This window comes from Balaenoptera borealis (assembly GCF_965194805.1).
Source record: "Balaenoptera borealis genome assembly, chromosome: 6".
Taxonomy (NCBI): Eukaryota; Metazoa; Chordata; class Mammalia; order Artiodactyla; family Balaenopteridae; genus Balaenoptera; species Balaenoptera borealis.
Genome location: NC_138863.1, coordinates 78625265 through 78653063, shown reverse-complemented (window position 1 = coordinate 78653063; position 27799 = coordinate 78625265). Strand labels below are relative to the sequence as shown.

The following is a 27799-nucleotide window of genomic DNA, read 5'->3' as shown; positions in this document are numbered from 1 at the left end:
CTAACAAATGGAAGCTTTCTCTGTATGGTTGGCAGCAGCTGAGGGGTACGGTCTATGGCTGCAAAACTGAGTGAAGTTCAGAAGATCTGAACTAGGGACCTACTGTCTTGATTACATGACTTTGTTATTGTTCTGAGTTCGCTAGGATCAAATCAAGGCGAGGAAAAGTCTAAAACTTAGGCGTACTCCTAACCCCTGTAATCACACTCAGCGCTTGTCAACCAGTTCTCCCAACCACCACCCCACCCCCTGCCCGCTTTGATACTGTGCTTCAGTGATGAATAAAACAAATATTTTTTTGTACTGAACAAACACATACTGCCTCTTAAACCATAATTACATTGATTTAAATATTTACATGGTGAGGCACAGCTTATTTTATGCCTTAAATGTACCTCTGTACATTAGCTCTCAAAGGATTTAAAATATAGTGATAAGGAAATAACTCTTGGAATTGACCTGGGATAAGTTAACGCCTTAATTTGGTAAGGAGTAGGTTAAACTGTATTGCTTATAAATAAATGATTTAAAACAAGAGTTAAATGCCAATCTACTTTATATTTCAAACTGAACCACAAAATTCAAGTTAAAAAAAACTTCAATAGGTTTAACCTTCCCTCAGACTTAACTTACCTGCCTCAGGTTCTATGTTTAAATTAGTTGTTACAAAATTAGATGGGAAGAGTCCTATTCCTCTGTGATTTTCTCCTTTCCACCAATTGGCATCACTGAAAATACAGTACAAAAATGTCACTTGTTAACTCTACATTTCAGTACACTAATGTCAAGAATAATTAAGATAAAAATTAAATTTAGCCTACTTTGAAAATACCAGCTCAAATCCCACTATATTTAAATGCAGTTCTTCTTAAACTTAATAGGAACTATAAAAAAACACAAATAAAATAAACATCCATACTCCCATACTTAAATTTAGAACCAATCAGCAATTGGTCGTATTTGATTCTGGGCCTTATAAAAAACCAAAACATTATAAATAACACTGAAGTTTCCTTTATCAACATCCCCAAGTCCCAAACTCACATCCATCCTTCATACCACCACTATCAAGTTGGTATGTCACCTTCCTTCAAGTGTATTTTTTATTCTTTTACTATATCTATATAGTAAACTCTATAGATATAAATATCTATATAGTAAACTCTATAGATATCAATATCTATATATCTATAGATATCTATATACCTATAGATATCTATAGCCAGCTCTACAGATATAAATGCTAGTCATTATAGATCTTTTAAATTTTATGTCAATACTTTCAGCTCTTGCTTATTCCTTTTAAAGATCCATCACACAAACATGGCATAGTTGATTTATCCATCCCCATACAGGTGGACATTTAGGTTATTTCCAGTCTTTCACCCTTATGAAAATTGGGGCAATAATCATTCTAGATTTTAGGGTGCACATGCAACAATTCTCTAGCTTATTCACAGACATGGACTTGCAGGGCCACAGAACACATTACTAGTATTGCCAAATGTTCCCTAAAGTGGTTGTGGCAATTCACCATCCTCCTTTCCCTCAGCGGTGTGTGAGAATGTCATTTCTGCTCATGCGTGTTAACTGTCCAATCAACACATGATGTCACACAGGAGAAATCATCTCTCACTGCTGTGCTCATCTGTACTTCTGAGCATCCAAAATGCCTCTTCTGTAAACTGCTCGTTCATACCTTCTGTCCACTTTTCGTTTCCCACTGGGTCACTTGTCTCTTTTCATGGATATGTAGGAGTTCTGTACGTATTCTGAATAGCATTTGTTTGTCTGCATTATGCAAATACCTTCTCTCAAACTGTCACTGTCTTTTAACATATGCTTACGGTTTTCTTTTATTGCATGTTGTTTTCTGTTTCTATAATCAAATTTAGCAACCTTTTATGGTTTACACTTTTTAATTTTTTTTAATTTTTTAAAATATTTATTTATTTATCTGGTTGTGCTGGGTCTTAGTTGCAGCAGGCGGACTCCTTAGTTGCAGCAGGTGGGCTCCTTTAGTTGTGACACATGGGCTCCTCAGTTGTGGCAGGTGGGCTCCTTAGTTGTGGCATATGAACTCTTAGTTGCGGCATGCATGTGGGATCTAGTTCCCTGACCAGGGGTCGAACCCCTGTATCGGGAGCGTGGAGTCTTATCCACTGCACCACCAGGGAAATCCCTATACTTTTTTTTAAAAAGAAATCTTTCTCTATCCTTGAACTCCTATTCTCCTATATACTTGTTTAATAGTTTCAGGTTTTCCTTTATATCCCTCTCCCACGTTTAGGTCTTTAATTTATTTGGAATGAAATTTTATGTACTGTGTGAAGCTGAATCAAATTTTATTTATACTGCATAAAAAACCATTCATCCCAGCAAAATTTACTTAATAGTACACCAATTTTTCTACTGATTTATGATAGCCTATCTTTCAAACAGCAAGCTGCTATCTGTTCATGAGCCTATTTTTGGATTCCATCCTGTTGCAACAGTCTATGTATTTATTTACTACAGCTTGTTAATATGCCTTGATACTTGGCAGGGAAAGTACCTTCTCTATGTTACTGTATACCTTCACATTTCCATACTAATGTTAAAATTAAAATGTTTTCAAGTTCTCTAAAAAAAAGTCTTATTGGGCTTTTAATTGGAAATGCACTGTTTATGCATTAACATTGGAAAAATTAAATCTTTAAAATATTAAGGTTTCTTCACCATAAACATGGTATCTCTCTCCATTTATATTTACATAAATATATTACATATATTTATATTCCTTTGTATCTTTCAAAGAATTTTATAATTTTTTCCATAAAGTCCTTATGTACCTTTGTTAGGTTTATTTATTCCTCGATCATTTATAATTTTTGTGACTATTGAGAATGACATTTTTTTCTACTACATTTTCTAAATAGTTGTGATTAAAGCATACCACTGATTTTTGTATACTGAGCTTATATCCAACAACATGATGAACTCTTATCAGTTTTAATGGTTTGATCATTGATTCTCTTGGACCTTGTATATGGACAACCACAGAATCTGGAAATGATAATTTTGTCTATTCCTTTCCAAACACCTGAAATAGACCCCCTGGGTATAAGCCTTCTTTCCTAGATGCTTGTACCAGGTGTGATTCTGCTTTTTTCTGGACCCCAACATTACCTCTTATGGCATTCACAATCTGCATCCCACCTAATTACCTCTAACTTTAACTCCCTTACTTTATTCTAGGTTTTATGAAGAAAGAACTGTGCCCTCATTCACTTTTTTATTATAAACAAGGTTTATTTACATAACATTTTCTCAATAAATATTTACTGTGGCAAAGTAAAATGATTTTGTGTATCTACCCATTTAAAAATATACTAATGTATCCTTACTAAGTTATTTATAATGGATACCAAATACATTTGCAATCTCTCTTCATAGCAACAAGCTATTAGGTCTCACTCTTGCTAAATTTCATCAACTTCTTTTAAAAGCAAAGTAAAATAGACTTAGGCCCAATACAGACAGATCTATTCTTTATTACAACTTTAAGTGATAGAGAAATTGCGAGGGAGAGGCAGTAGCAGATTAAGAATTGCGGAGGAGCTGAGTATAGTTTTTGGTTGCACTGATCAAAGGTAATATAGCTATATCTCTTCCTAAAGTTTTTTTTTGCCAGTAATTTTAGTATATACAACTCCTAACATAAATGCATTCAGATGACTGAATATTTCTGTTTCCCAATTGTGATAATAAACAATATTATTTAATACATTTTTAATCCAAGATCTAAAGAATACTTTATTACCAAATTTAACAAAAGAATAAGAAACTCACACTACCCAGTCTAATTTGAGAAAAAAATAACTAAGGTAGAAAAGCTTCTAGTATGATTTAAATACACCAAAGTCAAAAGCTGAATATCCAGCATTCTAAATTAAGGGTATTATACTTAATAACTTCAAAATATTCTAGAAATATTTAAAACATACCTGTCATCCAAAACAATAATAATTTCACCATGTTTAAAGGTGAGTTCATTGTCCTCAACAGCTTCAAAATCATATAAAGCTCTCACTTTCCTTGCAACTTTATTATTTGACTGAATTTCTGCAGATGGATATAAGGATTTTGTTTCTGTGTGCTGCTGCTTCTGCTCTTGCAATGATAATTCAATAGCTAGTTTGAAAAATTAACATGCAAAAAACAAGACAGCCAGAATTAATTCTGATTTTTTAAAACTTTAATAAGAAATATTACATAATGTGCTATTTAATAAGAATAAATCAAGCGAATATTTTATTTGTCCAGTTAAATGCTAAACAATTTAGCTTTTGTGGGGGCAGGAAGGGGAGAGGGGACAGGGCAGAGAACCATGACATTTTTTAAAATAAGTTTTTGCTCATTCCTTATTATCACAGTCTGTCATATACAGCAGCTATTATTTTTACAGCAAACAGATTGTGACATTATAATATGGGTAGCTTTCCATATAGGACAAGTCACGAACATATTTCTGTGCTTGACTCATAACTCTGGCATTAAAGAAAAGGTGAAATGTAATCTCGTCAAAGGTAGGACATTAAATACATGTTACTGACAACGATTATGAGTTCAATTAATCTTATATCACGTCAACTGTTTCTCTTACTTTTCAGACTCCACTCGTTTTTAGATTAGCAACACTAAATTACACGTGCTTGATCCCTTCTTTACCTTTAGCTATATCTTCATCTTCTTTGTTTTTGTTCGATGATGTACCATTCTTGGCAGCAACTGAGACAGTCTGTAATGTATGAGTAAAATGAACACAACTACCTTTTCAAGGAAAACACAAGTTCTATGATTACTCGCTCATGCTAATTTAAAAAAAAACTGATGTAACTAATGAGTCCACTTAAAAGTGAAGGTCTTTGTGATAATTTTAAGTAGTTGTTTTCAAGCACTAAAACAGAACATCAGAATTTTCAAGAAAACATTAAAAAATCACAAAGGGCACGAACTGGCTTACATTTTGCATAAATCTTAGTATCTGACACAGAACCTGGCATACAGAAAGTACGTAAATATGAATCTTTCCTGATTGCACTTCCTGATCTCAGTGGTCCCAGGTCTCTCATTCAGTGAGAGGTGCTACACTGCTAGAGGCGCAGGGCTACGCGAGCAGGAGAAGCAAGAAGCCACGATAATGACTGAAGAGAAGAGGAGGGAGGATGCGGACAACAGGTGCAGCTCTAGGCATACACGTTAAGCCCCCTTTTACTACTCATTGTGTTTGAATGGTGGTGGCTCTTCAGGCATAGCAGAGGACTAAGGAAGGCCATGGTTAAACTTAAAGGCATGGAAGACAGAGATGTCCAGGATTCTGAACCATCAACCAGTTCTTTAACACAGATTTTTGAGAATGACCTGCAGAAAGGACAGAGCAGGAAAATGCTAGCCTTTTATTACTTATAAGGTTTTTATCTCAAAATTCTACCTTGAACCCTTAGGCCTGGTCAGCTATAAAGGTTCTTTTTGTGTCTTCAGTCTACAGTCCAAAATTTAAAAAAAATATACAGTACTTCTCTTAGTCTCTTTGCCTAGCCCACATCCTGGAAAACAAAAGGCACGGAGAGCAAAAGCCAAGACACGGTGTTTTTCTCCCACAGACTAAAATAAACAACCTACTCTGTGACTCATCATCCCTGCTTCCACCCCTGTCCTACTAAAGCTACCCCCTACATCCCCAAATAAATTTCTCAACTTACAGTTCACCCCATCTTATATGTAAACTACACCATTCACTCCAGGCATATTCACTCTTCAACAAACAGGTCCTGAGCTTTCTCAAGTCCATGAACTGGTTCATGTCATTCCTTCCTTGATGACCTCTTTACTCCACTCTACATATTGAAATACATTCTAGCCTAAAAATTCTACTCTTCACCTTCTTCACCATCACAATCTGTAGTTAACCTCTCCCTCCTGGCATCTAGCTTGTGTATCCCTCATCCATATTTGTCACTTATAATTAGTTATTTTTCACATGTATATAGTTACCCTCCAAATTGACTATAAATTTCTTGAACATAAGGGCTCTCTCACACATCTATGCCTTTTGCATGACTCTACATTCAGAGCAGCATTAAACAGATTATTTATGGATGACTCACTTCTCAAAGTTCTCATTTGTAGAAGTAATTCACTTGACAATTACAATGTCTACTCAATATAAGGCACTACGCTAGATAGACTCATGTAGAGTGCAGGTGAGCAATGATGACTAAGATAAACCTTGCCCAGCTTTTACCCAAGGTATATACCTTCAAAATACTATAGGGTCAACCATGAGTCTGAATGATCTCTTACCTGAGAACCTGCTGAAGGAAAAGTAATTCCTTCTTCTTTCATAGATTTAATAGTTGCAGATATCAGACTAAACTGAGGGTCCTTCTGAAATTCTTCTGACCACTCCACCATTAAAGATTTCAGTTTTTCACATACTTTAGGATGAGCCTTTTAAAGAAAAGGCAAAGAAAAAAAATTGTTAAAATAAGTACTTGAATTATTTAACAAAGAGAATTACCACCAAAATTCTCTAATTTTATGAACATCAACAAAATCTAGCAATCCTTAGCCTAAATGAGCACTTGATAAATGCTTATTTACATTTTAATATATAGTTGTTTCTTGGAAAATTACCCTTTTTGAACATCAATGTTTATGTCTTATACAATGACAATGAATCTATTATATTCAGAGGTTATTTCTTTTATGTTTTCTTAATATTCTCAATATTAGATTAAGCTTTTTATATAAACTAAACTAAAATTCTGATATTTTTGCCACTAATAGCATGAGAATAGTGCTTCAGAGCTTCTAACAGAAATAAATTAATAACAACCCCATCAAGAAGACCCTCTCCACCCTGCTCTAAAATAAAGGGCCCCTTTGCTCACCATCTCTAATGGGAATCAGGACAGAATGGTAGGTAGTTTGGACTCTGAAGTCACAGAAACCTGGATCTGAACATCAGCTATGCCACTTAGTAGCTGCATAACCTTAGACAAGTTACTTAACTTCTCTTAAGTCTGTTTCTGCATCTATAAAATAGGAATGATAAGGGAATCTAACTTCTAAGGGTTGTTAAAAGCTTTAAACAAGGTAGCATACATAAAATGCTTAAAGGAGTGACTGCTAACCCTCAATAAAGATCAGCTATTATCACTAATATATATGCTTTGGGGAGGAAAACAGTTTTTGGTGCTACAAATGCAACAACAAATTTTAGGACAGAAAGTTTTTTTCATTTCAAAACTATCTAAAATGATTTCCCTTACTATACAACTCTATTAATGCTTTGTATAGTTAAAATAACACAGCACATGTATTTTTTAATGACTTAAATTTCTTCTCTTTTTAAAATTTACCTTATTTTTGATCACAGCACGTACTTCTGTTGCAAAATCACGGGAACATACTTCTAAATGAAATATCTTTCCACAGTTTGCCACACAAGCCCCAAGAAGCTATTAATTAAAATAAAAATCAATATACAAATGTTGAGGTATTATCTTACTTAACTGAAATAAATACACATTTAAAATTTGGGTCAAATAATAACATGACTTTCACTTACAGTTAATGCCTGCAGAGCAACATGAGGAACCTTATGATTTACCCTTTTCATTATGGCTTTTAGGCAATCTTTTGCTCTAAAAAAATGAAGGTTAAGTGTTCAGAATTTCAATTCAAACATTTACTTTTAAATTTAAAGTTATTTGGTAGCAGAATACCTTATGTATACACCTGCAAACGTCACTTCATTAAAGGACTAAATCTATAAAATGATCTTACATAATGTTTTGCTCATAGACTTGTAGAACTTTAAAAAAAAAAGAAAAAGAAAAAGAAAACTTGTTGCAAAGGTTGTACATTCCAAAATCAAAAATGAAGAGCCAAATCATTTCAAAAAAGGTCAGTCAACACAAGAAAACAATATCATATAAATTACCTTTTCATTTCTTCAAGACAGACTGAGCTTTCACACAGCAAATTCTTATGTTGTAGGGAAAAAAACTAGCAAGATATATAGTCTCAAAAGATTTAAGTATAAACATGCATGAATGCACTTTGAAAAGCTGTAATGTTAAAACAAATGCTTTCATCAGTCTTCTAAACTTCTAACGTATAATCAGTTCAGCTTGACTGCCCCATTCCATCCCCAAAGCACCATTATTTATATTCATTTTTTCATTATGATTTATTGCATTTACCTATTCATTATTGAAAGGTCTTTTTAGTACATATGTATTATGTTATTATATTTATCTACTTCATTATTAAACATGTCTAAGTCACAGGGGAATTCCCTAAATAATTAAGTCTATTCATTGTTAAGATGTGTCCCTACTGTAACAAGGCTTTAATTATGCATTTTAATATTTCAAGTTTTTGGTCAATTCTTTTCATTTGTTCTTTCAGGATGAGGTTAACCACATAAATCCAGCCACCAGCATGTCTTTACTTTTATCCCCCAAAAGGAAATAGTAAAAATCCCATTTTCCTTCCAAAGTTACATCAGGATAAGAGACACAGATTATTAAGCTCCCAGACATTCACTGGGCATGACTGGGCATCTTACCCGTTAGGAGTGCTTCCAACTTTGTCACATATGTCCATAATAAGACTCCAATCTTCTGCAGTGTTGTACTCATTTGTGGCCTTTTCTATAAGAGATAAACACACACAAAAATAAGGATGTCTTGCATAACAATAAATACCAAGAAAGACATAAAAGCAGCAAGAGAAAAGCAACCAGTTACACACAAGGAACTCCTGTAAGACCATTAGCTGACTTTTTGGCAGAAACTCTACAGGCCAGAAGAACATGGCACAATATGTTCAAAGTGATTAAAGGAAAAAACCTACAAACAGGAATACTCTAGCCAGCAAAGGTATCACTCAGATTTGAAGGAGAGATGAGTTTCACAAACGAACAAAAGCTAAGAGTTCAGCACCACTAAGCTGGCTTTACAAGAAATGTTAAAGAGACTTCTCTAAGCAGAAAAGACCACAACTAGAAATACGAAAATTATGAAAGGAAAAATCTCACTGGTAAAAGCAAATATACAGTAAAGGTAGTAGACTAACTACCTACAAAGCTGGTAGGAGGTTAAAAGACAAAAACAGTAAATTCATCTATAACCACAAGAGTAATTAAGGGATACAAAAAATGAAAAATTGTAAAATATGACATAAAAAAATTAAACGTGTGTGTAGGGAAATGTAAGGTGGTTAGAATGTTTTTGAACTTAAGAAGTCATCAAGTCGGGACTTCCCTGGTGGCACAGTGGTTAAGAATCCACCTGCCAATGAAAGGGACATGGGTTCCAGCCCTGGTCCTGGAAGATCCCACATGCCGCGGAGCAACTAAGCCTGTGTGCCACAACTACTGAAGCCCGCATGCCTAGAGCCCGTGCTCTGCAACGAGAAGCCAAAGCGATGAGAAGCCCGCGCACCGCAACAAAGAGTAGCCCCCGCTTGCCTCAACTAGAGAAAGCCTGTGCAGAGCAACAAAGACCCAATGCAGCCAAATATATAAATAAAATAAGTTAATAAAAAAAGAAGTTATCAAGTCAAAAAATATATATGATTATATATATGTGTATATGTCTCGATATATATCTATATGTTGATATTCATAAACTTCATGCTAACCACAAATAAAAAACCTACAATAAGGACTTCCCCGGTGGTGCAGTGGTTAAGAATCTGCCTGCCAATGCAGGGGACATGGGTTCGAGCCCTGGTCCAGGAAGATCCCACATGCCGCAGAGCAACTAAGCCCGTGCGCCACAACTACTGAGCCTGCGCTCTAGAGCCTGCGATCCACAACTACTGAGCCTGTGTGCCACAACTACTGAGTCTGCATGCCACAACTACTGAAGCCCATGCACCTAGAGTCTGTACTCCACAACAAGAGAAGCCACCGCAATGAGAAGCCTGCGCACCACAATGAAGGATAGTCCCCACTCACCGCAACTAGAGAAAGCCTGTGCGCAGCAATGTAGACCCAACGCAGCCAAAAATAAATAAATAGATTTACTAAAAAAAAAACACCCCAAAACCTACAATAGATACACATACAAAAAAGAGAAAAGAATCCAAATGTAACACTAAAGATGGTCACCAAATCACAAGAGATCAAAGGAAAAAAGAACAAAAAAGAACTACAATAACAACCAGAAACAATTCACAAAATGGCAGTAAGTACAAACCTATCAATAATTACTTTAAATGCAAATTGACTAAATGCTCCAATCAAAAGACATAGGGTGGCAGAATAAATAAACAAGACTTGTATATACATGTTGCATACAAGCAACTCACTTTAGAAAGATACACACCAACTGAAAGTGAGTGGATGGAAAAAGGTATGTGTTCCATGCAAATGGAAACAAAAAGAAAGCTGGGGTAGCAATATGTATATCAGATAAAACAGACTTTAAAACAGACTGTAGGGCTTCCCTGGTGGTGCAGTGGTTGAGAATCTGCCTGCCAATGCAGGGGACACGGGTTCGAGCCCTGGTCTGGGAAGATCCCACATGCTGCGGAGCAACTGGGCCCGTGAGCCACAATTACTGAGCCTGCGCGTCTGGAGCCTGTGCTCCGCAACAGAAGAGGCCGCGATAGTGAGAGGCACGCGCACCACGATGAAGAGTGGCTCCCGCTTGCCGCAACTAGACAAAGCCCTCGCACAGAAACGAAGACACAACACAGTCAAAAATAAATAAATTAATTAAAAAAAAAACAAAAACAGACTGTAACAAGAGACAAAGATGGACATTACATAATGATAGAGGGATCAATCCAACAAGAAGATAAACAATTGTAAATTACGCACACAACATTCAAGCACCTAAATACATAAAGCAAATATTGACAAACATAAATGGAAATATTGACAGTAATATAATAATAGTAAGGGACTTTATCACCCCATTTACCTCAACGGACAGATCATCCAGACAGAAAATCAATAAGGGAACACTGGCCTAAATGACACAACAGAGCAGATGGAGCAAACATATATACAACATTTCATCCAAAAACAGCAGAATACACATTCTTTTCAAGTACACATGGAACATTCTCCAGGAGAGATCATATGCTAGGTCACAGAACAACTCTCAATAAATTTAAGAATGAAATAATACCAAGCATCTTTCTCTGACCACAATGGTATGAGACTAGAAATCAACTACAAGAAAAAAACTGCAAAGAACACAAACACATGGAGGCTAAACAATATGTTACTAAATAACCATGAGCCACTGAAAAAAAATCAAAGAAAAAATAAAATGTACCTGGAGACAAATGAAACTGGAAACATAATGATCCAAAATCTTTGGGACACAGCAAAAGCCGTTCTAAGAGGGAAGTTTAGAGCAACAGAAGCCAGGCTCAGGAAACAAGAAAACTCTCAAATAAACAACTTAAGCTTACACCTAAAGGAACTAGAAAAAGAAGAACCAACAAAACGCAAAGGTTAAGAGAAGAAAGAAAATAAAGACCAGAGCAGAAATAAATGAAAGAGAGACTAAAAAAACAATAGAAAAGATCAATGAAACTCAGAGCTAGTTCTTTGAAAAGATGAATAAAATTGATAAAACTTTAGACAAACTCAACAAGAAAAAAAGAGAGGGCCCAAATAAATAAAATCAGACATAAAAGAGAAGTTATGACTGACAATGCAGAAATACAAAGGATCATAAGAAATTACTATGAACAACTGCATGCCAGTAAAAGGGGCAACCTAGGAAAAATGGATAAATTCCTAGAATGTACAATCTCCCAGGACTGAATCAGAAAGAAAAAGAAAACATGAACAGACCAATTACCAGTAATAAAATTGAATCAGTAATTCAAACAAACAAAAACACCCTCCAAGAAACCAAAGTACCAAAGTCCAGGACCAGAGGGCTTCACAGGTGAATCTATCAAACATTTAATGAAGAGTTAACATCTACTCTTCTCAAACTATTTCAAAAAACTGAAGAGGAACGAATGCTTCCAAACTCATTCTACAACGCCAGCATCATCCTGATATCAACACCAGACAAAGAAATCACACAAAAAAAGAAAATTATAGGCCAATATTACTGATAAGTATAGATGCAAAAATCCTCAAAAACATATCAGCAAACCAAATTCCACAATACAGTAAAAGGATCATACACCACAATCAAGTGGGATTTATCCCAGTGATGCAAGTATGGTTCAACATCCACAAATCAATCAATGCGATACACCACATTAACAAAGTGAAGAATAAAAATCATATGAGCATCTTAATAAAAACAGCTTTTGACAAAATTCAAAATCCATTTGTGATAAAAACACTCAATAAAGTGGGTATAGAGGAAACATACCTCAAAGTAATAAAGACCATATATGACAAACCCAGAGCCAACCTCATACTCAATGGTGAAAAGCTGGAAGTATTTCTCCTAAGATCAGAAACAAGACAAGGATGCCCACTCTTGCCAGTTTTATTCAGCAGAGTATTGGAAGTCCTACCTACAGCAATCAGACAAGAAAAAGAAATAAAGGGAATCCAAATTAGAAAGGAAGAAATAAAACTGTCACTGTTTGCAAATGATATACTATATGTTGCTTTTCTATACGTTAACAACAAACTATCAGAAAGAAAAATTAAGAAAATAATCCCACTTACAACAATTGCATTAAGAAGAATACAATTCCTAGGAATAAATCTGACCAATGAGGTAAAAGACCCATAGTTAGAAAACTACAAGACACTGAAGAAAGAAGTTGAAAACAACACAAACAAATGGAAAGATGTCCTGTGTTCTTGGACTGGAAGAATATTGTTAAAATGACCATACTACCCAAGGCAATTTACAGATTCAATGCAATCCTTATCAAAATACCAATGGCATTTTTCACAGAACTAAAGCAAATAATTCTAAAATTTGTACATAACCACAAAGACCCCAAATAGCCAAAATAACCTTGAGAAAGAAGAGCAAAGCTGGAAATATCACACTAGCTGACTTCAAATTGCTAAAAAGCTACAGTAATCAAAACAGTATGGTCCTGACATAAAATAGACACATGTATCAATGGAATAGAATAAAGAGCCAAGAAATGAACAACACACTTATATGATCAATGAATCCATGACAAAGGAGGCAAGAATATATAATGGGGAAATAAATTCTTCAATAAATGGTGTTGGGAAAACTGGAGAGCTACATGCAAAAGAATCAAACTGGACTACTTTCTCATACCATATACAAAAATAAAGTCAAAATGCATTAAAGACCTAAATGTTAAGACCTGAAACCGTAAAACTCCTAAAAGAAAACATAAGCAGTATGCTCTCTGACATCAGTCTCAGTAGTTTTCTTTGGATATGTCTCTTCAGGCAAGGGAAACAAAAGCAAAAATAAACAAATGGGACTACATCAAATTTAAAAAGATTTGGCACAGTGACGGAAACTATCAACAAAACAAAAAGGCCACCTACTGAATGGGAGAAGATATTTGCAAATGATATATCTGATAAGGGATATCCAAAATACATCAAGAACTCATACAACTCAACATCGAAAAAAGCCATCAACTCAATTTAAAAAATGAGCAGAGGAAATGAACATTTTTCCAAAGAAGACTTACAGATGGCCAACAGACACATGAAAAGATGCTCAACATCACTAATCACCAGGGAAGTGCATATCGAAACCACAATGAGATACCACCTCGCACTTATCAGAATGATTATCATAAAAAAGACAACAAATAACATGTGTTGGCAAGGATGTGGAGAAACGTGAACTCTCATGAACTGCTGGTGAAACTGTAAATTGGTGAGCCACTATGGAAAATGGTATGGAGGTTCCTCAAAAAATTAAAAATAGTACTGCCATGTGATCCAGCAATTTCACTCTGGGTATTTACCCAAAGAAAATAAAAACAATAATTCTAAAAGATATATGCACTTCAATGTTCACTGCAGCATTATTTATAAGAGCCAAGACATGGAAGCAATCAAAGCGCCCAGCAAAAGAAGAATGGATTAAGAAGATGTGGTGTGTGTATATACATGTATGTAATGGAATATTACTCAGTAATATTCCAAAAAAAATGAAAAAAATGAAATTGCCATTTGTGACAACATGGATGGATATAAAGAATATTATGCTAAGTGAAATAACTCAAAGAGACAAATACTGCATGAACTCACTCAAACGCAGAATCTAAAAAACAAAACAAAATGAAACAAATCGAAACAGACTCAACAAATGGGTGGTTGTCAGAAGGGAGGGATTTGGCAGGGTGGGGGGGGAATAGATGAGGGGAATATTTTAAAACTTCAGTTTTAAAATAAATAAGCCACAGAGATAAAAATACAGGATTAGGAATACAGTTAATAATGCTGTAATAACTTGATATGGGCACAGATGGTTACTAGACTTATTATTATGGTGATCATTTCATAATGCACCCAAATGTCAAATCACTATGTAGTACTCCTGAAACAAACAATATTTTACATTAACTATACTTCAGTTAAACTACAGTAAAATAAAATAAAATAAAAATACCAAGAAAGGCACAGCAGTTAAGATTAAGAAGTCTTACCTTTTCTTTTGCCAAATATAAAAGTTGCACAGAAAGATTTCAGACAATGAGTACTTTTACTAATTTCAATTTTAAGTTATATAATTAAATGTGCTGAGGTACACCAATAAAATGTCTTCTAAATAATTAAATACTAAATAAATTTCAAATGATCAATAATTCTACCAAATTCTTATTTCAAAGAAAGCCTTAAAAATGTGTTACAATATATGGAAACATGGAGTGAACTGTTCACTGAAGCATTTTTTTAAGAGCAAAAAGGAAAATGGATTAAGAAAATACAGTAAATTCATACAATAGAATGTGAAAATCAGTTATAAAGAACTGAACTGTCCAAAAATCTATAAATCTCAAAATGATGATTTGTTTGGCTTATGCTGAGTTTAAAAAGCTAATAGTATATATAACATTCACATGAACTTTTAAAACAGCTGAACTGAGATATAATGCACATCCCAATACAATTCACGATTTAAAGTGTACAATTCAATGTTTTTAGTATATTCACAGAATTGTGCAACTATCACCACTATCTAATTTTAGAACATTTTCATCATCCTAAAAATAAATCCCTAACCATGGGAAATCACAGCCCATTCTCCCCCTAGACAACCACTAATCTACTTTGTTTCTATACATTTTTTGGACTTTACATATAAATGAAATCATATAATATACAGTCTTTTGTAACTGGCTTCTTTTACTTAGTATAATGTTTTCAAGGCTCATCCATGTTGAAGCATGTATCAGTACTTCATTTCTTTTTACAATATTGAATAATATTTCATTCTACAGATATACCTCATTTTATTTATCCGTTCACCAGCTGATGAACATTTGGGTGGGGTTTTCTTTGTGTTTTTTTTGGCTAAGTTTGAATAATGCAATGCTGCTATGAACATCTGTGTACAAGTTTTTGCGTGGATATATGTTTTCATATCTCTTTGGCATATACCTAGGAGAACTGCTGAGTTGTATGGTAACTCTGTTCAATTTTTTTAGGAAATGGCAAACAGTTTTCCAAAGCAGCTGTATCATTTTACATTCTTACTAGCAATATATGAATGTTTCATATAAAATTAAAACTTTGTTTTAAAAAAACATTTAAAAGTATGCTATATTCTTTAGATATACATATACAGACAGTAAATATATTAACATACGCACAAGAATGATAAACACCAAACTGGAGGTGGATGGGGAATTAAAACGATGTACACAGGGACTTAATTGTATTTGTAAAGTTTTGCTTATTAAGTTGCAAAGTGAGTATGCAGAAATTCTTTATTTTATTCTCAGTATCTTTTTATGTGGTCTGAAATATTTCATGATCAAAATAAAAATTAAAATGTAAATTTTTTAAAAGCATGGGCAAACTATAATAATTTAATTATGTAGCATGTTTACTCTTTTACAATTTCAATATCAAGAGAGACAATACAATTTTTTTCTACTAGTATAGAGAAGTGGGGATATAAAAACTAGCACTTTAGAAACATTTTCTTTATGTCTTTTCCCCTTTTAATAAATATATCTTATAATTTCAAATACAGACAAACCTGGGTACTATATACATATAAGGGTACTATTATCACTATGATAAGCAGGAAGGATGGTAGGAATCTAAAGTAGTTCCTTTTTTAAAGGCAAGGAATAGTAAAAGAAACCAAAAAAAATAAACAGGCTTATCAGCAAACAGCTATACTTTGCAACTAGGAAAGAAAAATACAGAATCCAGTTGATCTCAATTAAATGCTGTAACAAACTTTTAAAAATCATGCAAATTGCCTAACACAATTTAAGGATAAAAGGCAATTATTCTGACATGTGATGAAATGACAAGTCAGAGACTTTAGAAAAGTAATATATTTTTGCCTACCATAAGTTCTAGACTCAAGCACCAAGTTCTGTAGGCGGAAACATATCTACTCAGGTCCAGCTTCTTCCCTTGTACAAAGATGACTAACTCTTCTACAGGGAAAGTCAGAACAGGCTATATTTTTCAGAGGCTTAAAATGCTTAACTATTTCTTAATTACATATCTAATAACTCCAGTGAATTCAAAAGTACAGACAAGAAAAAAAAGAAGGCAAAAATCTAATTCTACAAACCTCTTGGAAAACTATGATGCATATTTTCCCAGACTTCTTCCTATATAGGTATATGGAAAAATAATAAAAATATGTGTAAAACTAAATAAAATAGGCTTGTAAGTATAAGGTGTCCAAAGAGAGCACCCAAAAACTGATAACCACTTCCCTGCAAATGAACAAGTTGAGAAACAAAACAAAGAATAAAATATCACTGTCATTACTAATAGAAGCTTTAGGTGTGCTGGACAAATGGGCTTGCTAACAGCCCCAGAGGTAGACGTGTTAGCACTAGACAGAAAAAGAGCTCTCCCTCAGGGGTGAGCCCCTGCACAACTTATTCCATGAAGAAATCACTCAATGGCTGTGGAAAGACTAGCTAGCTCCTATGCTGACAAAGGGCATCAGTAGGGCCAGTTATTCCCTAATTTACCAATCAGATAAGATACTGTGATCATACTAAATGTATCATTTCCTAACCTGCATTTCCACTTATAATAAACATCTCTCCATGTTCATAAATATATGTCTATACTAACATTTTTAATAGCTGCATGATGCACCACTATATATAGTGTGACCACAAAGTGCCTATACATGCTAGTGAGAAGTCATCAGCAAACTATAATTTTAAATACATCAAGTACTCAGTCTCTCTTCTTTGATACACTTACTGTTACCATTCATATTGATGTCCCATATAGAATAAATACAAAATAATTAAAAGAGGTCAGGACTTCATGCATAGGCCTTTCTGTAAATGTGTCATAGCATAAACACTTAATCTTATCTACTGTCTGTCTCTGCCACTGTTACTCTTCCTCCACCCAATCCTCAGAAGGAATGTAGACTGCATTATGGCAGGAATTTTTTGTTTTGTTTTGTTCACTATTATTATTTCCAATTCATAAAACAGTATTCGATGCACATAGCAGGTGCTGAGTAAATATTTGTTGAATGAATGAATGAATGAATGATGCTCATTGCTCCTTCATATCCTATAACCCTGATACAATGGCTGTAAAGTAGGAAACAATAGCAGAACTTCTGATTACATGAACTCTAATAGCCTTTAAGAGGCCCCATGTGCCCCCAGTGAAGTCTGTGCAAACTTCTGGACCAGTTAAGAGCTTCACCGCTGAGCAGACATCAAGGGGCTGCACAGGATCAAGCTTCAATAGCAACACCATGTGGCAACAAAAGGCAACAGCACTAGGGGGCTTAAGAGGGAGGTTCCAGTTCTCTGCTTGTTTAGTTAAAGAGGAATGACAATACCTCTGGGAATTTCAACAGGCAGACAGGGTAAGTGCAGAAGGGAATGCCTGAGAGGGAGGCAAAGGACTTCTTGTACAGTGATATATAGGTGACTAACTTTTTACCTTGAGTCTGAAGAGCAAATCACAAATATTACATATGACTTTCCAGCTTAATGCTCAACTCTTCTCTCTGCTTATAATGGATGGGGTTTTGTTTTTGCTGTACAGATTGATTTTTTTTTTTAATGTCATTTAGCAATGTTATAACTACCTGAGATGAAATATTCACCCATATATTTTTCTGTATATATATTATTTCTCATTTACAGGCAAATCCTTAGTCTTTCTGAAATTTCATTTGGCACATGGAGTGAGGCAGGGATAGAAAAGTATTTTTATAAATTACTTTCAGTAGTTCCAACATCTAAGAATCTATCCTTTCCTCTCTGATCTGAGAAGCCAACATCATCAATTACCAAATTTTGCCAGTACACATGTGTATGAGTACAAATACACACACTCACACCCACTCATGCTCACCCCCCACATGCAAATGAGTCTGATTTTGGACCATCCAATAACCTACCTATTTCTGCTAGAACTCAACTTTTAATGATTGCTTTTTCCATTTTGGCCATGTGATACATAATTAAATGTGAAGCCTTTTCAATACCCCTCAAAACCCTTCCAACAATTTCAAAAATATCTAAACAGAATTTTTTTTACTTGATGTAATTCTTACAGAAAATGGAGGGAGTAGGGGCAAGATGGCGGAAGAGTAAGACGCGGAGATCACCTTCCTTCCCACAGATACAGTAGAAATACATCTACACGTGGAACTGCTCCTACAGAACACCCACTGAACGCTGGCAGAAGACGTCAGACCTCCCAAAAGGCAAGAAAATCCCCACGTACTTGGGTAGGGTAAAAGAAAAAAGAAATAACAGAGACAAAAGAATAGGGACGGGACCTGCGCCAGTGGGAGGGAGCCGTGAAGGAGGAAAGGTTTCCAGGCACTAGGAAGCCCCTTTGCGGGCAGAGACTGCGGGTGGCAGAGGGGGGAAGCGTCGGAGCCGCGGAGGAGAGCGCAGCCACAGGGGTGCGGAGGGCAAAGCGGAGAGACTCCTGCACAGAGGCTCGGCGCCAACCAGCACTCACCAGCCCGAGAGGCTTGTCTGCTCACCCGCTGGGGCGGGCGGGGGCTTTGCTGCTAGCCGGGAGGGAGTCTGGGAAAAAGTCTGCAGCTGCCGAAGAGGCAAGAGACTTTTTCTTGCCTCTTTGTTTCGCGGCGCGCAAGGAGAGGGGATTCAGAGCGCTGCCTAAACGAAATCCAGAGACGGGTGCGAGCCGCGGCTATCAGCGCGGATCCCACAGCAACAGGGGCGCAGAGGGAAAAACGGAGAGATTCCCGCACAGAGGCTCAGCGCCGAGCAGCGCTCACCAGCCCGAGAGGCTTGTCTGCTCACCCGCTGGGGCAGGCGGGGCTGGGAGCTGAGGCGCGGGCTTCGGTCGGATCGCAGGGAGAGGACTGGGGTTGGCGGCGTGAACACAGCCTGAAGGGGTTGGCGTGCCACGGCGAGCCGGGAGGGAGCCGGAGAGGAGGTCTGAAGCCGCCGAAGAGGCAAGAGACTTTTTCTTGCCTCTTTGTTTCGCGGCGCGCAAGGAGAGGGGATTCAGAGCGCCGCCTAGACGAACTCCAGAGGCGGGCGCGAGGCGCGGCTAACAGCGCGGACCCCAGAGACGGGCGCGAGCCGCGGCCATCAGCGCGGACCCCAGAGACTGGTAGGAAATGCTAAGGCTGCTGCTGCCGCCACCAAGAAGCCTGTGTGCGAGCACAGGTCACTCTCCACACTGCCCCTCCTGGGAGCCAGTGCAGCTCGCCACTGCCAGGCTCCTGTGATCCGGGGACAACTTCCCCGGGAGAACACATGGCGCGCCTCAGGCTGCTGCAACGTCACGACACGTCTGACGCCGCAGGCTCGCCCCGCCTCCTCCATACTGCTCCCTGCCCCGGCCTAAGTGAGCCAGAGCCCCCGAAGCAGCTGCTCCTTTAACCCCGTTCTGTCTGGGCGGGGAACGGACGCCCTCAGGCAATGTACATGCAGAGGCGGGTCCAAATCCAAAGCTGAACGCTGGGAGCTGTACGAACAAAGAAGAGAAAGGGAAATCTCCCCCAGCAGCCTCAGAAGCAGCGGATTAAAGCTCCACAAACAACTTGATGTGCCTGCATCTGCTGAATACCTGAATAGACAACGAATCATCCCAAATTCAAAAGGTGGACTTTAGGAGCAGGATATATTAATTTTCCCCTTTTCCTTTTTTTGTGAGTGTACATGTGTATGCTTCTGGGTGAGATTTTGTCTGTATAGCTTTGCTTTCACCATCAGTCCTAGGGTTAGGTCCGTCCATTTTTTTTTGTTTACTTAAAAAAATTTTTTTTCCTAATATATATTTTCTTAATAATTTTTTCCGTATTTTCTATTTTTAGAAATTAAAAAATTTTTTAATAAGTTTTTTCATATTTTTTATTTTAAAAAATTAAAATTTTTTTCTTAATAAATTTTTTTCTTAAAAATTTTTTTCTTATTTTTTACTATAAAAAATTAATAAATCTATTTTTAAAAAATAAAAAAAATTTTTTCTGAATACATTTACTCTTAATAATTTTTTTTCTTATTTTTTATTATAATAGCTTTATTTTATTTTATTTTATCCTCTTTTTTTCTTTCTATTTTTTTCTCCCTTATATTCTGAGCTGTGTGGATGAAAGGCTCTTGTTGCTCCAGCCAGGCATCAGGGCTGTGCCTCTGAGGTGGGAGAGCCAACTTCAGGACACTGGTCCACAAGAGACCTACCACCTCCATGTAATACCAAACGGCAAAAATCTCTCAGAGATCTCCATCTCAACATCAAGACCCAGCTTCACTCAACGACCAGCAAGCTACAGGGCTGGACACCCTATGCCAAACAACTAGCAAGACAGGAACACAGCCCCATCCATTAGCAGGGAGGTTGCCTAAAATCATAAGGCCACAGACACCCCAAAACACACCACCAGACGTGGACGTGCCCACCAGAAAGACAAGATTCAACCTCATCCACCAGAACACAGGCAATAGTCCCCTCCACCAGGAAGCCTACACAACCCACTGAACCAATCTTACCCACTGGGGACAGATACCAAAAACAACAGGAACTACGAACCTGCAGCCTGTGAAAAGGAGACCCCAAACACAGTAAGATAAGCAAAATGAGACGAAAGAAAAACACACAGCAGATGAAGGAGCAGGGTCAAAACACACCAGACCTAACAAATGAAGAGGAAATAGGTAGTCTACCTGAAAAAGAATTCAGAATAATGATAGTAAGGATGATCCAAAATCTTGGAAATAGAATAGACAAAATGCAAGAAACATTTAACAAGGATGTAGAAGAACTAAAGAGGAACCAAGCAACGATGAAAAACACAATAAATGAAATTAAAAATACTCTAGATGGGATCAACAGCAGAATAACTGAGGCAGAAGAAAGGATAAGTGACCTGGAAGATAAAATGGTGGAAATAACTACTGCAGAGCAGGATAAAGAAAAAAGAATGAAAAGAACTGAGGACAGTCTCAGAGACCTCTGGGACAACATTAAACGCACCAACATTCGAATTATAGGGGTCCCAGAAGAAGAAGAGAAAAAGGGACTGAGAAAATATTTGAAGAGATTATAGTTGAAAACTTCCCTAATATGGGAAAGGAAATAGTTAATCAAGTCCAGGAAGCACAGAGAGTCCCATACAGGATAAACCCAAGGAGAAACACGCCAAGACACATATTAATCAAACTGTCAAAAATTAAATATAAAGAAAACATATTAAAAGCAGCAAGGGAAAAACAACAAATAACACACAAGGGAATCCCCATAAGGTTAACATCTGATCTTTCAGCAGAAACTCTGCAAGCCAGAAGGGAGTGGCAGGATATACTTAAAGTGATGAAGGAGAAAAACCTACAACCAAGATTACTCTACCCAGCAAGGATCTCATTCAGATGTGATGGAGAAATTAAAACCTTTACAGACAAGCAAAAGCTGAGAGAGTTCAGCACCACCAAACCAGCTTTACAACAAATGCTAAAGGAACTTCTCTAGGCAAGAAACACAAGAGAAGGAAAACACCTACAATAACAAACCCAAAACACTTAAGAAAATGGGAATAGGAACATACATATCGATAATTACCTTGAATGTAAATGGATGAAATGCTCCCACCAAAAGACACAGGCTGGCTGAATGGATACAAAAACAAGACCCATATATATGCTGTCTACAAGAGACCCACTTCAGAACTAGAGACACATACAGACTGAAAGTGAGGGGATGGAAAAAGATATTCCATGCAAATGGAAATCAAAAGAAAGCTGGAGTAGCAATTCTCATATCAGACAAAATAGACTTTAAAATAAAGAATATTACAAGAGACAAAGAAGGACACTATATAATGATCAAGGGATCGATCCAAGAGGAAGGTATAACAATTGTAAATATTTATGCACCCAACATAGGAGCACCTCAATACATAAGGCAAATACTAACAGCCATAAAAGGGGAAATTGAGAGCAACACAATCATAGTAGGGGACTTTAACACCCCACTTTCACCAATGGACAGATCATCCAAAATGAAAATAAATAAGGAAACACAAGCTTTAAATGATACATTAAACAAGATGGACTTAATTGATATTTATAGGACATTCCACCCAAAAACAACAGAATACACATTTTTCTCAAGTGCGCATGGAACATTCTCCAGGATGGATCATATCTTGGGTCACAAATCAAGCCTTGGTAAATTTAAGAAAATTGAAATCGTATCAAGTATCTTTTCCAACCACAACGCTATGAGACTAGATATCAATTACAGGAAAAGATGTGTAAAAAATACAAACACATGGAGGCTACACAATACACTACTTAATAACGAAGTGATCACTGAAGAAATCAAAGGGGAAATCAAAAAATACCTAGAAACAAATGACAATGGAGATACGACGACCCAAAACCTATGGGACGCAGCAAAAGCAGTGCTAAGAGGGAAGTTTATAGCAATACAAGCCTACCTCAAGAAACAGGAAACATCTCGAATAAACAACCTAACCTTGCACCTAAAGCAATTAGAGAAAGAAGAACAAAAAATCCCCAAAGCTAGCAGAAGGAAAGAAATCATAAAGATCAGATCAGAAATAAATGAAAAAGAAATGAAGGAAACAATAGCAAAAATCAATAAAACTAAAAGCTGGTTCTTTGAGAAGATAAACAAAATTGATAAACCATTAGCCAGACTCATCAAGAGAAAAAGGGAGAAGACTCAAATCAATAGAATTAGAAATGAAAAAGGAGAAGTAACCACTGACACTGCAGAAATACAAAAGATCATGAGAGATTACTACAAGCAACTCTACGCCAATAAAATGGACAACCTGGAAGAAATGGACAGATTCTTAGAAATGCACAAACTGCCGAGACTGAACCAGGAAGAAATAGAAAATATGAACAGACCAATCACAAGCACTGAAATTGAAACTGTGATTAAAAACCTTCCAACAAACAAAAGCCCAGGACCAGATGGCTTCACAGGTGAATTCTATCAAACATTTAGAGAAGAGCTAACACCTATCCTTCTCAAACTCTTCCAAAATATTGCAGAGGGAGGAACACTCCCAAACTCATTCTATGAGGCCACCATCACCCTGATACCAAAACCAGACAAAGATGTCACAAAGAAAGAAAACTACAGGCCAGTATCACTGATGAACATAGATGCAAAAATCCTCAACAAAATACTAGCAAGCAGAATCCAACAGCACACTAAAAGGATCATACACCATGATCAAGTGGGGTTTATCCCAGGAATGCAAGGATTCTTCAATATACGTAAATCAATCAATGTGATACACCATATTAACAAATTGAAGAAGAAGAACCATATGATCATCTCAATAGATGCAGAGAAAGCTTTCGACAAAATTCAACACCCATTTATGATAAAAGCCCTGCAGAAAGTAGGCATAGAGGGAACTTTCCTCAACATAATAAAGGCCATATATGACAAACCCACAGCCAACATTGTCCTCAATGGTGAAAAACTGAAACCATTTCCACTAAGATCAGGAACAAGACAAGGTTGCCCACTCTCACCACTATTATTCAATATAGTTTTGGAAGTGTTAGCCACAGCAATCAGAGAAGAAAAAGAAATAAAAGGAATCCAAATCGGAAAAGAAGAAGTAAAGCTGTCACTGTTTGCAGATGACATGATACTATACATAGAGAATCCTAAAGATGCTACCAGAAAACTCCTAGAGCTAATCAATGAATTTGGTAAAGTAGCAGGATACAAAATTAATGCACAGAAATCTCTTGCATTTCTATACACTAATGACGAAAAATCTGAAAGTGAAATTAAGAAAACACTCCCGTTTACCATTGCAACAAAAAGAATAAAATATCTAGGAATAAACCTACCTAAGGAGACAAAAGACCTGTATGCAGAAAATTATAAGACACTGATGAAAGAAATTAAAGATGATACAAATAGATGGAAAGATATACCATGTTCCTGGATTGGAAGAATCAACATTGTGAAAATAACTCTACTACCCAAAGCAATCTACAGATTCAATGCAATCCCTATCAAACTACCACTGGCATTTTTCACAGAACTAGAACAAAAAATTTCACAATTTGTATGGAAACACAAAAGACCCCGAATAGCCAAAGCAATCTTGAGAACGAAAAATGGAGCTGGGGGAATCAGGCTCCCTGACTTCAGACTATATTACAAAGCTACAGTAATCAAGACAGTTTGGTACTGGCACAAAAACAGAAATACTGATCAATGGAACAGGATAGAAAGCCCAGAGATAAACCCACGCACATATGGTCACCTTATCTTTGATAAAGGAGGCAAGCATATACAGTGGAGAAAAGACAGCCTCTTCAATAAGTGGTGCTGGGAAAATTGGACAGATACATGTAAAAGTATGAAATTAGAACACTCCCTGACACCATGCACAAAAATAAACTCAAAATGGATTAAAGACCTAAGTGTAAGACCAGACACTATCAAACTCTTAGAGGAAAACATAGGCAGAACACTCTATGACATACATCACAGCAAGATTCTTTTTGACCCAGCTCCCAGAGAAATGGAAATAAGAACACAAATAAACAAATGGGACCTAATGAAACTTAAAAGCTTTTGCACAGCAAAGGAAACCATAAACAAGACCAAAAGACAACCATCAGAATGGGAGAAAATATTTGCAAATGAAGCAACTGACAAAGGATTAATCTCCAAGATTTACAAGCAGCTCATGCAGCTCAATAACAAAAAAACGAACAACCCAATCCAAAAATGGGCAGAAGACCTAAATAGACATTTCTCCAAAGTAGATATACAGATGGCCTACAGACACATGAAAGAATGCTCAACATCATTAATCATTAGAGAAATGCAAATCAAAACTACAATGAGATATCATCTCACACCAGTCAGAATGGCCACCATCAAAAAATCTAGAAACAATAAATGCTGGAGAGGGTGTGGAGGAAAGGGAACTCTCTTGCACTGTTGGTGGGAATGTAAATTGATACAGCCACTATGGAGAACAGTATGGAGGTTCCTTAAAAAACTACAAATGGAACTACCATACGATCCAGCAATCCCACTACTGGGCATATACCCTGAGAAAACCATAGTTCAAAAAGAGTCATGTACCAAAATGTTCATTGCAGCTCTATTTACAATAGCCAGGACATGGAAGCAACCTAAATGTCCATCGACAGATGAATGGATAAAGAAGATGTGGCACATATATACAATGGAATATTACTCAGCCATAAAAAGAAATGAAATGGAGGTATTTGTAATGAGGTGGAGGGAGTTAGAGTCTGTCATACAGAGTGAAGTAAGTCAGAAAGAGAAAAACAAATACAGTATGCTAACACATATATACGGAATCTAAGGAAAAAAAAAAAGCCATGAAGAACCTAGTGGCAAGACGGGAATAAAGACACAGACCTACTAGAGAATGGACTTGAGGATATGGGGAGGGGGTGGGGTGAGATGTGACAGGGTGAGAGAGTGTCATGGTCATATATACACTACCAAATGTAAAATAGATAGCTAGTGGGAAGCAGCCGCATAGCACAGGGAGATCAGCTCGGTGCTTTGTGACCACCTAGAGGGGTGGGATGGGGAGGGTGGGAGGGAGGGAGATGCAAGAGGGAAGAGATATGGGAACATATTGTATATGTATAACTGATTAACTTTGTTATAAAGCAGAAGCTAACACACCATTGTAAGGCAATTATACTTCAATAAAGATGGTTAAAAAAAAAAAAAAAGAAAATGGAAAAATCCTGATTTAAATACTCTATCCAGCATAGTTTACTTTCTACAAATATAGGACTCACAATTACTCTTTTCAAAAAGTATAAAGTCTAAAGACTTTATAATGGCCTGCCAAAAAGGATTTCATTTTTCAAGTGAACGAAAAAACAGTTAAATTATGTACTTAGGAGTATTTTAAACTCCTGGAAAAATTTTAAATATTATAATTAAGGAAACATGCTTTTATAGCATGTCACTTTGCCCAGTGTTGGGGCCATATCTCACATTATCCTATGTCAAATTCATAGAGGGGGAGAGAGTTAAAAGAGCCCTCCTGGGGCCTAAGTGCTAAATTTCCTGGGTTTGGTGGGTGTAAGTTATAACATTTCTCACCAGGTTTTGATTACTGTATATAGAGAGCTTCAAATACACAGTGAAAATACTTCAGAAAGATTCTAACAATATCATAAAGAATCAGTCCATCAATACCTATAACGAACAAAAGAGTCACCCTCTACAAAGTCCATTATGTTCAACACACAGCATTAAAAAGAATTCAAGTCTACACAAAAAACTTTTTTTTTTTTAAATAAACTTATTTATTTATATTTTATTTTTGGCTGCATTGGGTCTTCCTCGCTGCGCGGGCTTTCTCTAGTTGTGGTGAGCGGGAGCTACTCTTCATTGCGGTGCGCAGGCTTCTCATTGCGGTGGCTTCTCTTGTTGCGGAGCACGGGCTCTAGGCATGTGGGCTTCAGTAGTTGTGGCTCGTAGGCTCTTGAGTGCAGGCTTAGTAGTTGTGGTGCACGGGCTTAGTTGCTCTGCGGCATGTGGGATCTTCCCTGACCAGGGTTTGAACCCGTGTCCCCAGCATTGGCAGGAGGATTCTTAACCACTGTGCAACCAGGGAAGTCCAAGTCTACCCATAAAACTTTTAATAAAATAGGCTTCTTCAGTAATAAAAAAAAAATATTAACTATAAAAAACAAGAAGGCCCATAAGAGATCTTTAAAGCTTCTCCTACTATGTTTGAAAATAAAAACTCATGACTGGTCTGCTTTCAACCATGGCAGAATATCTGGTACCAGATTTGCTATTCTACCAAAAACAAGGATAAAACTGGCCAAAATATACAAAGCAACTGTGTTCAGGAAATGAATAACAAGTGGTGCACATCTGAGATCTCTGAGGGAAGGGAAATATGAAGTGAGCCTCTCGATGGCCCCAGTGTTCTGCCTGGGAACACTTTCCTGTCCCAACACAAGGAGGACTAGCCCAAATAAAGCAGCTAGGAAACAGAGAGCAGATTTCTGAGCACAGGGATTTAATCGTGGGTCCTCGTTGGCCAAGGGCTATGTTATACACACCCACACCCACATCCACACAGGGTGAGGCTCTATGAGGTCTAGCACAGATCACCTA

The 27799-nt window shown here is 36.8% G+C and overlaps 1 protein-coding gene across 4 annotated transcripts in view; it reads right to left on the bottom strand.

Moving 5' to 3' along the window:
* Positions 1–27799, bottom strand: part of STAM2 (signal transducing adaptor molecule 2) — a 63065-nt gene that overhangs the window by 18966 nt on the left and 16300 nt on the right. For all 4 annotated transcript variants that reach the window (XM_082395764.1, XM_082395762.1, XM_082395761.1 and 1 more), the window contains exons 2-8: positions 8621–8705; positions 7616–7691; positions 7407–7505; positions 6346–6492; positions 4711–4780; positions 3987–4173; positions 634–728 (exon numbers count right to left, since the gene is read on the bottom strand). In XM_082395764.1, coding sequence (XP_082251890.1) covers positions 634–728; positions 3987–4173; positions 4711–4780; positions 6346–6492; positions 7407–7505; positions 7616–7691; positions 8621–8705 — 759 coding nt within the window. The remainder of the gene's footprint in view (positions 1–633; positions 729–3986; positions 4174–4710; positions 4781–6345; positions 6493–7406; positions 7506–7615; positions 7692–8620; positions 8706–27799) is intronic.